Source organism: Bombus fervidus, chromosome 11 (assembly GCF_041682495.2).
Source record: "Bombus fervidus isolate BK054 chromosome 11, iyBomFerv1, whole genome shotgun sequence".
NCBI classification, from domain to species: domain Eukaryota; kingdom Metazoa; phylum Arthropoda; class Insecta; order Hymenoptera; family Apidae; genus Bombus; species Bombus fervidus.
In genome coordinates, this window is record NC_091527.1 from 11,163,726 (window position 1) to 11,176,254 (window position 12,529).

The window sequence follows — 12,529 nt, forward strand, 5'->3', positions numbered from 1 at the left end:
ACAGTGGCTCGCATGTCCATAAACTAAGAGAAAGATATATAAAATATTTTATTTCACATTGAACGATTGCTATAAGCGCTTTGGTTAAGTACATATCTATAAAGCAAGAACGCTAGAACGAATAGAGGCATCGTTTATATAAAACGAAGGAAAGAGGAATATTAAATATAAAGCCGATATACATATATCAAGTCATTTTTGTACGGCAAGATTCGTTTTATGACTTGCAGCTTGTTTGCGATCACATTCGCACGTACATACTCTGTTTCCAGACTTGCAATCTTAATATCATCGGTAAATAATATATAAAGTTGCGTGAAGTGTGTCATTAAAATGCATGTCACGTCTATCGTGATAGATTTGAACGTTAAAAGAGAAATTCATTATTTGCGTTACAAAATGTGAAATATTGCAATATCTATGTATATTGCTTATAATATATGAGCAGAAATATTATGTATAGTATACCTTTTCACACAAAAATTAGAATATTTATAAATATTTTTAAATAGAAATATTCTTTTGATTGTAAGAGAAAATTTGTATAAAAAGTATATTTTACGATTTACAAATTATTTTAGAATATTTCTGGTTCCTTTGTAAAATAAAATGAATAGCTAATATTTAGGAAATCAAGTTTTATTGCTTTAGAGGAATGTTATTATCCCAAGCTATGAATATTCCCTGTGTGAATAGAAGTAGCAAATTATAATATTTAACCTTTTCCTTGACTTCAGCTGTATTTATTTCGACCGTTGATACATTGCAACGTTTCAAAACACACAAAGATGTACAGCAGTTGTAAGAAGTTAGTGTATTGCATAATTAAATTAATTTTACATTTATGGGGTTAGGTTATGGGGAGAGTAATTATATTGTTACTCACTCAGGCGAATATTTATAACTGCACAGGTTACTTCACAACGGCTTCACGTAATTACATTTGATTTATTAATAAACTACATTTATGGTGTTATCGAAAAATCTATCTTTCTCGTATCGTGTGATTTAACATACTACGATATTTGAAACTTTATTCTACACTCCATATTAACAAAATCTGCTGCGATAATAATCGAATTTGATCTCGATGGCGTTCGATAGATCATCGAGTTCGTTTGCTGACGATAAATGATGCATTTAAAGACGCAACACTCTTCGCGCGCAAACGAGCTTCTTACTTCTTACCGACGACACATGCTTTTGTGCACGTGCGTCAGTCAGATAGATTCAATCGTAAAAACTTGACGTTCATCTAAACCCGCGTGCCACCTCCATTTATCCAACCACCACTCTCCAACGAAAGACCTCTCGCTCTCCTGAGAGCCGAGTGCCCAACGTGCCTCCTCCCAGTGCCAGAGACGTGCCCCCTCCCAGCCGGTACCCGCGGGCTACCATGCACCTCGTCGGCGTGCCGCTGCTACCAGCACTCTTAGTGAGTTACGGGCCGCATGCAAGTGCGCATTAAATGTGTCGGTAGTGTGTCGTATTCGTTCCACTCGCACTTTTCCACGTTTCACCATCTAGATTCTTCTCTCAGTATATTACCAAACCATCGCTTTTCATTCGAACGTATTCCACCCGATGGAGCTACATCAGCCGGATATTCGGCATGCTTCTTCACGCTCCTGCACGCTGTTGTGCGATGTATCGTGATATTTCTTCGCTATAGTGTTAGAAAGCTTTCCAAGAAGAGAAAGGGATTCGCGTAGAGCAATACGGTCAATTTTCTATGCAGATTCGTAGTCTCGTGTTTTGATGAACATCATCGACGAAAAAAGATAAAACAAGAATCAATTGTAATGTATTCCAATGGAGGGAACTGCCGCTTCTCATTACATGAGGGGGAGAAGCAGAAGTAGGAGGAGAATAGAGTAACACACGGGCATGAGAAAGACGACGGTACTGGACGAGACACTTGAAGTGCGCGGCGCGCAGGCGGAAGTTCGACGTGCGTTGTTATGTTTTTTGCGGAACTAAATGTGCGACGTTGTTATTTGCCACGGATTTTTTGATCTGTCGTTTTCATTTCAAAACTAGTGTGTGGTGTTAATGAGATCATGATCTTTGCTTGAATTGTTTTTATGAATCGTTCGAATCAAGACAGAGAGAGAGATAATATGAAAAGACTGAACAGTGCAATAAGCCAGCGAGACAGTATAATAGAAACAATTAGAAAATAAGAGAAGGTGACAGAAAGAAGGAAAGAATATTTGCCAACGAACCGGTGATTGCTATCGTACTACGTAGTTTTGCGTTTGTGTTGTTAATAGCAATGTGCATGCGTTGACGTGTACGTGTACGAAAAAGACAAGACAGAATATAGAAACATGTCGGTCTGCTGCGCGCGCATGTGATTGTTCTCCCGCGAAAATGCAATACAAGGTTAGTACTCATCGCATGGTATCAACTAGTATACATATTTTTATAAAACGCGTGTAACGCGTTATTTTATCGAAAAAAAACTGTCATTCGGTGAACACATAAAATTGTAATTCGAGGTTATGTGTAACATAGTGTTTTCCTAACGGTTGTGGTTTTATACTTCAAGCATCAGCGTTCATTGGTTGCCAAGAATCTGAAAGTATAACAAACAATCTCGTCGGAAGCAAATTTTTACTTCGATAACGTTGGGTAAGACCACGGTATTTTGTATTTCTTTTTGATTTGCTTTTGGTTTCTTTTTATTCTAGCAAAGCGTTGATCATATCTCAAAGTAACTATCAATTTCATGGCCGTTCATTTAGGCGTGTCGCGAAATTGTTGGTTTCTGTATACGGTAGCTGAGTCAAAGCTCTATACATATTTTGTACATATAGCCAGATGCGTCTGAGTTGGTAATAACTTTCCCACGAATAATGCATCGCAACCATTCGTTTTCCCTTGCGCTATTGCAAAGTTTTGAAAAGGAGACACGACTGCAATATTATTGTAGCTATGTACACATACTCAAATAAATTCTTTAAGTGCTTCATGTGCAATGTACACTTCATGATACGTAAGGAAATTAGGGAAAATTATCATTTACGTCATATAATAGTATTCTACATACATATAATTCTGCATTCTATTCGTAATTGTAGTTCCAAGAAATTTGATTATTAACTTAAACGTATACTATCCGTGACAAAATTATAAAACATGTTTCGTGTTTCTTGGTCTGTTATTTACTAAAAATTGTTGGTTAGCGCTTCTCGGTGTAATAAAGTGACTAAAAAGTCAGAATGAACAAGTTACAATATAAGTATTCTTTTGTCGATAAAATTTCTTGTGTTTCTAACACCAGGTACAACTTTTTTTTCAACTTATTATATAGAATAAATTGTAATAATTATATTGTGTATAATAACATTTGTAACGCGAAATTGATAGTGCTATATTTGTCAGCTTATCTGAATATTTTGAGTTGTATACTACGGAAGAGTCGATTATTAAATACATAAACTAGTTTTAAAGGAGATTTAAAGCATTCACTACATCGCATCATAAAATTATCAAAATTATCAGAGATACATCTTTTCAGAAGACATAGCGTACAGCCAGGTGTCTCGTTTCTGTTAAATACATACGTATGAACTCGCAGAAAGATATTGAAATGGAAATAAAACGCTAAGTCGGAAGCTATTTGTAATTATTTTACAGTTTTAAATAATATCTATTTTCCAGCTGAAATTTTTACAAACGGAAAAGTCATCTCTAAAAATTTTAATTACGCTTTGATAATTTTGCAACACTATGCAATTATGTAACGATAGTTATTAACATCATAGATCATATATCAGAGTGTTTTTACAGAACTATTTTGCTATCAGTTAATGTTTAGTAAAATAATATCCCGATACTACTTTTTACATAATACTATCTGTCATCAAAAGTGTTTTCTGCACTTGTCACTAATATATCCTTATTTAATTACAAAAATCTTATGCTGCTTTATATAATCGAATTATAAATACAGTTGACCTTTGACCGATCACTCACGAACCGTTCTATTCAACTTGTCTAAAGTTTTTATCATGACAAATGATGAGATTGAATGAAATTGAAAAGACCTGCGTTACTCATAGACTATTAATTGTATTTAATTTAGCAATTATGTTATTAAGTGATAAATAATAAGAAAAAGATGTAAGAAAGAAATAGACAAATGAAGAATATAGAATGATATCTTTCATTTATTATAGTAATCTTCAAAATTATCTGTATTTTTAGCAATGTAATGAGTAAATAGTATAAGTAATGTACGTTTTCTCTTCTTTATTACTTTCAAACAGATTTCTTATTTAATTATGGGAAATATTTTGTGTTTGACTAATTACTAATGATATTAGTAGATAATTAAAAGCAGATATAATGTTAAAATTTAAGAGCAGTTTCACCAAAAACAAATACACTTATCGTTCAGTCAGTTAATAAATTTTAAAAGACAATACTATGTATTGTGTATACCTAACATTGTGTATAAAAGTTAATTTGTTTAATAATGCTTTTTTTAAATTTACTTTACTGTAAGAACGCAATATTTTATTAATAGCATAGAAGCTAAGCCCTTTGATAAATAATAGATTATTGTAGATTCAATTTTAAGGAGTAAAAGAAGTCGTCACGTGTTTAAATCCCGCATTATTCAAAAGTTAAATATAGTTTTCAATATTTTGAATATCTTAGTGCTAATCATGCGATGCACCTATTTATTTCTGCAGGAAGCATTCTTAGTAATAAATGTGTGTATGTTAGTTATTATAAATTTTAGATACATAGGTTTATGTTGCATTACAACATAGACGGCTAATGACTGTATGTATATCAGATAATATATCGCACTAGCTGTAGTATATCACTCTTGTATGTTTGTTATCCATATTTTATCCATATTTGTTAACTCATTAACCGAATCATCCTTTAACCAGAAATTTCTGGTGAAAATCTCTTTAGAATAATTACAAAACTAAAAGTTAATAAAAATAAATCTGTTTTAATTAACAAAAGCGAAGATTTCTTTCACCGTTAAATATTATAACGACTATAATATACGTATTTCGAATATCTTATATATTACATAGATAAATATAGATAACTCATTTACCTCGGTTAATAGGTTAAACCGGGAGAAAATATTTGCTGATAAACATTTTTGCCCTATTCTTCGTATCGTATCATCCCTTACTAAATTGTTGTTTGGAGCGTAGCTAAGTTGGAAGAGAGCAGGGACGATTAATCATGGTCTTGCCGAAACGAAGCGAGAATCTGCTGAATGTATACCTAACATGGCGCAACATGTATTTCTTGCCTCTGAGAGTGCGGTTTTTCGATAGAGTGAATCTTCACGGTGAAGATTCATTGAGAAACAAAAAGAAAGAAGAACCGAAAGAATTAAATTGGTCGATATATAAAAGAAGAAAACGAACGAATGAAGTATTCGATTCGCGTTTCGTTCGAAATTGGCCGATACGGTTTGATATTGCAGAAAGAATCAAAGAGGAGGAAAGGCAGTCGATAAGAAGATTGCGACGTCGCTTAAATAAATTTCTGTTAGTGGTTTTTGATATATTATGATATATCCAAATCGCATGATAACGATAAAGTAAAAAAAAAAGTCGATAAGTAAAAAATTGTAGATACAATTGAAAGAGCATTTTCTTTTATGGTAATTTTATAATTTTTCGTCAGATTGAATAATCGAATAATTTATAATCTGTAAACTTTACTCGTAAAGTCTCATTTGTTTTATTAACAAACTTGTTATTGCCACGCAAAGATATTTATTAATACTAACAATTAGTGACTTGTAAAATTTCGCTAACAATACTGATTGAATTGTGCAAGACAGCCCTGACTGTGTAAAAATATACCTTTTCTATTGTCACTTAATTGTTTTTTTTTTTTTTTTATATATATAAGATTCTATTTTGATTCAAAATTGCACTTCAGAAAAATGTAAATAATGTTGGTTGATACAGTAGAATTTCTCTCTTTATTTATCTGAACGATTTTGATTTTAATTAATGCCCGGTTTACTGAACTACCGATTAAATTTATTTATCTGAGCATAAATATCTATTGAACGAAAAATCATAGTTATTTTCTGTAAAATCGTTGTTTCTCATTCAATAAATATTCAAAGAGGATAGAAATAATGAAAAGCTCTACTTATACATTTATTTTATATCACTAAATTTTTAGTATCATATTCTTGTAGACAGGGATATCTCAAAACACAGTCTGTTATCAGAACTGTTTTTTTTATGACTGTTGCAAGTAATTTCTACAGATATTTATAGTGTGTTTTAATAGTGATAATTCACATTTTAAGACAAAATCTGGTAAAAACAGAGTCTCCATATTTTTGAACAAATATATATACATATTTTTACGTGATTGTCGCGAAGTATACCAACAAGAAATATAGTTGGCGTTGGAGAAGACATTGTTTATTTCGTGACCGTTGCGGAACCGTGAAGAAGGTTACTCGTTTGTTTCCTTTTGTTGGGCTGGATTGCCGCCGGCACCTTTGATGCTGGTACCCGAATTATGTATCATTTTTATGAAAATGGAAAGGTTATAACTACGAAGAAGGCAGAGAAAGAGGAAAGAAATAAAACAGTAGTTCTGTGACATTTTATGTTTCTGGATTCTTGTTTTACCGGTCTATTAAAATATAATGTAATTTTCTCCAAAAAAACGTTACATCTTAAGACTTCTTTGTTATCTGAAAGAAATTTTAACGAGTTCGTGCAAAATTTTTATACTATGTCCAATGTTAATGGACAAAATTCAACCAGATAAGATACTCGCGGTATAAGATATTAAAATTCTTTATTACCTTATTTTGTTCTTGCTCCTATTTGATACTCGCTACTTTACGCTTCTTTTATGTTGTTTTTACCGAATAACCACTGCGCTTCCTATCGCATTGTTTTTTAACAGCAATAATTGTAGGTAAGAAAATACGTTTCAAAGTATGGCGATTACAAACGCATAAAAAACATGTGCACGAACAATTGCGATAAGATTTTGAACAAAAGTGGAATATGTACCTTAGTGTATAGATACATATATGAATTTAATTGTAATTCTAATTTAATTTATCAATTTATCATTATGATTTTTTTAATGGAAATAATAAAGAATAAAATAAGAAGAAATAAAAAATTAGCCTTTGACTTTTACAGACAAGTATGAAATTTAATATAGCGTTTATTATATCGTGTAAATTAATGAATAAAATGTCTATTAGTTGAACACTCTAGTACTAAATATTCTAGAATACCCGATTTTCTGAAATCGAAGCACTTATGCAACTGAATTGAAAGTTTTCACTCTTAAATATGGAAGTAGACTAACGTTTATGTATACAAGATACAAGCAGTTATCGATCCATATGTGTATCGTGGAAACCGAGACTAGCATGTATTTTGTTACTTTGTTCAATGCGATAAGATAACTTCTTTTAAATGATTCCACCATTGATAAAAATTTTTGCAAACGTTATTTGTAGTCATCGACTCATAGACAAATAGAAATTTTCGAAATTATTTCGTAAATCAGCTATCCACCAGCATTTCGCAAAGTACTTCGTACAATTATAATTATTACAAATAAAATAAAGAATTTCAGTCGCCATAATTATTGTTTAAAATATTCTGCCATTTTCTTTGAAATACAATTTATTTCGCTTTAAAAAATCATTGGTCCTTTTTGCTTTTTAATACTAATCTAGGTAATGTACCAATTTTAAAAGAAATTACGCAATACAAAATGCTATATTATATAATACAATTTTATCGTTATATTCAATGTGATTTTAGCTTACGATATAAAATATACAAAAGAATAAGGAATCAATACATCTGAAAATTATTAAATACGAGGTACTGACACATTTTCAAAGATTAGTTGCTGAAGTCGAGAGAAGTTGAATATAAAAGTATTATTACTGTAATTTGAAATGTAATGTATATTATGCAAAATATCAATTCATTTTTGAAGAAATGCTTTGAAATAAAAATATATATTTATTACATAAATATGTAAATATATACTTTTACATGAATAAAGAAAAATAAATATATGCAATACATTGTGATTACGTCAATTAATGTTAAAAAAGTTTAGATTTTAAAATAATCTTTCCAGTTCCAAGAACGAGTGACAATAGCAACGACTCTACACTGATTTAGATACCATAATCCACAATTATAATTTACAGTTAATTCACAGTTAATAATATTCTGATTTCAATATAATCCATAATAGCTACCTATTTATGTAATAGTTTAATTTATAATATATAATAGTTCTGTTCGTAATTATACAATCAGTACAAATAGAACAAACTCTAAAAAAGCTACAAGGGCCAAGACCAACTATGTGCTATATGTATCGATGGAATTATATATATATATATATACATTACATATGAAAAATATAGTTTAAAAATATAAAGTTCAGGTTTCTCTTACATTAGAATAAAGCAAATTTATCAAAGAACTAAATGTAAATAAGAATTTATTTATTAAAGCAGTCCTGAATTTTATATTTTTAAATTCTTTACGATGCATCTGAAGATACATCTGAAAACATTTCCGAGACGCATTATCATTCGGTCAGAATAAAACTGAAAGCGACTTACTTGACTTTATTAACATCTAATATCGTTGCGACCTTCGTCATTTCATCCGATGATTTCCTTATATAGGACAATTTATAGTCGGATATTAGACTGTATGTTAGATACTTTGCGGTTAATAATTTATCTGTACCTCTCGTGTGAGTTTCCAACTCTCGGCTTGTAAATGCCGCACTTTTTCAACGAGTAAACTGACTGTTTAATTGGATTCTGTGAATCTTGATTTTCCTCGATACGCGAATAACGGGTCAGACTCGAAATATTCTCTGGTCACTGGGCGATCGGTGCTGACGCGCTGATTTGCGACGACTGCACGTTGCCAGTCGAATTCGTCACCAAGCTCTTCTTCGTTGCCACAGTTGATATCTTTTTTCACAATAAATCAATTTTTTTATTGCACTATCACTCATCCTCGTACTACCGAATCGTCTAAAGTCGCCGTGCTGGTGAAAGACGCCTTTAGCGAAATTAGGAAACTACCAAGCTCAAGCTGCTTCGGTCAATAGAAGAATCAGAAATAAAATAAAAACGCCACACGTTCGTGGGTTTAACGTACCTTACGTACTGTGAGTACTTAAATTGAATAATACTGAATCCTACGACGACGGACTAGTACTGCTTGTTGATTGGCTATGCTTCAGGATTATAATGTATGATTACTGTGCAAAAGTCTGTGGGAATAATAGCAACAACGACAACTTGCATAATCTCTTTTTTCTGTAAATCTTTCTGTACATTTTTAGCTCGGATATAGTCAGAGTTACGTTCTATAGATAAGAAAAAAGAAACTACTTGTGAGAAACTGTTATGCTATGTAGTTACACATTGTTCGTAATATATGTAGACATATATGTATATACAGGTTACATATGCTTAACATTCAATAGGCTTTAGATTTCGGCCGAAAATTCTGTTAAAACCGCTGCTACAGTCTCTCTAAATATATACTTGACAATACTTTTGTTTGGTTGTATAGCACAAGCACTAGTTTCATTTCCTATTGTATCTTTTCGATAAACCACTGTCTGCCGTTTCTATTAACTATTCATAAATTCTGGCAGGAAGCTTTTATTATGCAAGCATCGAACTTCGCGTTTAGCTTTTCTGTATCTTGACATTCACGCTATCTTTTCTTGTCGATGCTACTGTTTATCTCTTGATACATGTTTCTTTCCTTAAAACGAATTTTCTCAGTATTTTTTTGTTTTTAAACGAACAGCGAAATTACTATACATAGGCGATGCCAGTTCTTAATGTTATAATAACGTAATATCAGTTAATGGAAATTTTTAGGATACTTTTTCATATGGTATATATTATTAAACAGAAATAATAATAATGAAACACGAATACTTGCCAACGTTCAGGCATAAAAGAAGCACCATGTGTTTAATGTGGCAACATTTGATTGGACGGTTCGGTTGTATAGTCTATCGATGTTTTTATCATTACTAGGTATTTCAGTGAAAGGTAAAGTTGTTCGATTAAGCGGTCTTTCGTCTAGCTGGAAGTAAATGCATTTGTACAATTAAAAAAGTATTTCTAGATAACACTATTTGCCATCATCTCGGTTAATGAAGTTTGAACCACGACCTTTTGGGTTGTCAATTGAGTAGACTTAACGTAAATAATCAACGCAATGCAATGACACTGATGCGACGAAAAAAACTCCATGTATAGATATCGTAATTGAACGAGATTGTTATTATAATCTTTTATAATATTTTATACATTTTGTATTATTTATAACATTTTATAAATACCACTATCGTTGTATTTTTAAAATAAAGTAATACTTTACGTAGTACACGTATCGATCGTGGAAAATGCCACAACCTCTCGGAACTTTTTATTCTAAAAGATACATTCTCTCGTTTTCGGTATAACTCCTAGTAGCAGTCGCAGATAGTAAAACATTCATTTTATTATTTGTGACACCATCTCACTTCTTATCTACAAAAATCCTGTCTTTTTTCATGTTGCAGAATGTGAAACTCGAATTGGATAGGAACGTACGGTACCGAGGATCGATTCTCCGCACCTCGAACGAATGATACATGTAATGTACATTCTTTCGACAAGCATAAAATATTAGAAGATTAACGAATCGACAGCCTAGCGTAGAGCTGTGCTTGAAACATCTCTTCGAAATTATTCTTTGTAACGAGAAGACTTCGAATCGAGGTCACCTATGTACCGTGAAGAGAACGAGCAAAACAGAACCGCAAACCTGGTTCCCCAGCAGTCAAATGGTGCAAACACGTTTGAGCATCTGGAACATTCGCAGGACAGCATGGAAAACGGGGACGAGGTGGTTTCCACACGGGTCCAAACGGACGCATCGTCGTCCACCAACAGCACGCCAAGACCACGTGCACCACGAAATTGTGCCCGATGTCGCAATCATCGGCTGAAGATCACTTTAAAATCGCACAAGAGGTACTGCAAGTATCGTTATTGTAACTGTGAGAAGTGCAAGATCACAGCCGATCGGCAACGAGTGATGGCGCAGCAGACAAAGCTAAGAAGACAGCTGGCGCAGGACGAAGTCAAAGTCAGAGCGGCAGAAGAGGTTAGTCTTTTTCTTTTTCCTTGTAAATACACCGGCGAGCATATAGATAGCAATATTTTGTTTTCATAATTCGTATAAAATATGTACTATTTATTCCTAAAGTAATATTATTACACTATAAAGTAAAATATTTGCAAAACTGTAATAACTAGTCAAATTATAAGAAGGTGGTGTAGGCAAAAATATATTTGAAATGTATGAACAAAAAATTATTTGTTTTATTGTTAGAAAGTATTTACTTACACCTATCTATATGCTTGCTAAGTATCTTTTTGAAAATTTTTTGTTACTCATATTAGCGAGATGCTTTTATTTTTTTGAGATTTCTTAACATAGATAGTTTTTGAATACTTTATGAATTCTATGAATATCTCTTCTATGAATTTTATCCTATGTATACTATGAAAATATCTCTTTTATAAATTTTACGAATTCTATGAGTATTCATCAATATTTGTGTATCCGTACAAATTAATTGAATATCTATACAAATTAAGATAAAATGCAGTCAATTCTTCTTAGATAGAATTATGTATTTGATATTCATGAGTTCTGCTCAATTTAGAGTCGAAGTGTATTTAATGGCTGTGATCGGAATTTCAAAATTTATAGGTTTCCTATTGTCTTTATAATTTTGTATTATTGGAGTAGATTTAGGATTTTAGATCTTTCACTACGCAGAATTGTATCGATATCCATATATTTCAATATTTTGTGTGTTATTAAATTGTAGAAATTGAAGAAGACGAAAGTTTGGAGATCATATGAAACAGTAGGTACATTTTTAATTTACATATTAGAAATACATACAGAATTTAAAATTTACGTTATTATTTAAGATATAAAAACATCAATTTTTTATGTCTGCTTTCTACAATATAATAAACAGTATGTACTTGGTTACAATGTAAATTGAATGTTATACATATATCTATACATGCAATATCTTTTATTTACTTAGTATGTGAATATATCTATTAATCACTATACATATAAAGAAAATTAAAATTTTCTTAGTTATAACTATGATAAAATTAATTGGAGCTTCATTAATATCATCTAATTAATCGTAGTATATATAACACTTGAAATAAAAGTTTCACGCGATGTTTTATAATATTTGAGTAAAGGTGGAATTTTCATTCAATCATATATTAAAATACAACTTAAAATCATATATAAATAGCAACTATTTTTTAGAAAATTTAATTTAGAAATATTAACTAATACGTAATTTTAGTCTTTCTCTATTAAAAAGATTGCACAAGGTGACAAACTTACAACAAATTTAAACAATTTAAAGGAAATTGAAGAAAAATATTTTTTAA

General features: G+C 31.4%; 1 protein-coding gene across 8 annotated transcripts in view; it reads left to right on the forward strand.

The window, feature by feature from the left end:
- Positions 1-1,341: 1,341 nt before the first annotated feature.
- Dsx (transcription factor doublesex) overlaps positions 1,342-12,529 on the forward strand; it is a 109,409-nt gene continuing 98,221 nt past the window's right edge. For 4 of the 8 annotated variants that reach the window (XR_011801119.1, XR_011801120.1, XR_011801118.1 and 1 more), the window contains exons 1-3: positions 1,348-2,385; positions 10,615-11,201; positions 11,935-11,973. Coding sequence is in view for 4 of the 8 variants with exons in the window: in XM_072013327.1 (XP_071869428.1) it covers positions 10,821-11,201; positions 11,935-11,973 (420 nt within the window). In the remaining 4 variants the exon portion in view is untranslated. Of the gene's footprint in view, positions 2,386-2,551; positions 2,635-10,614; positions 11,202-11,934; positions 11,974-12,529 lie in introns of all 8 variants that reach the window. The other 4 variants (XM_072013326.1, XM_072013327.1, XM_072013325.1 and 1 more) reach the window with 4 other exon arrangements.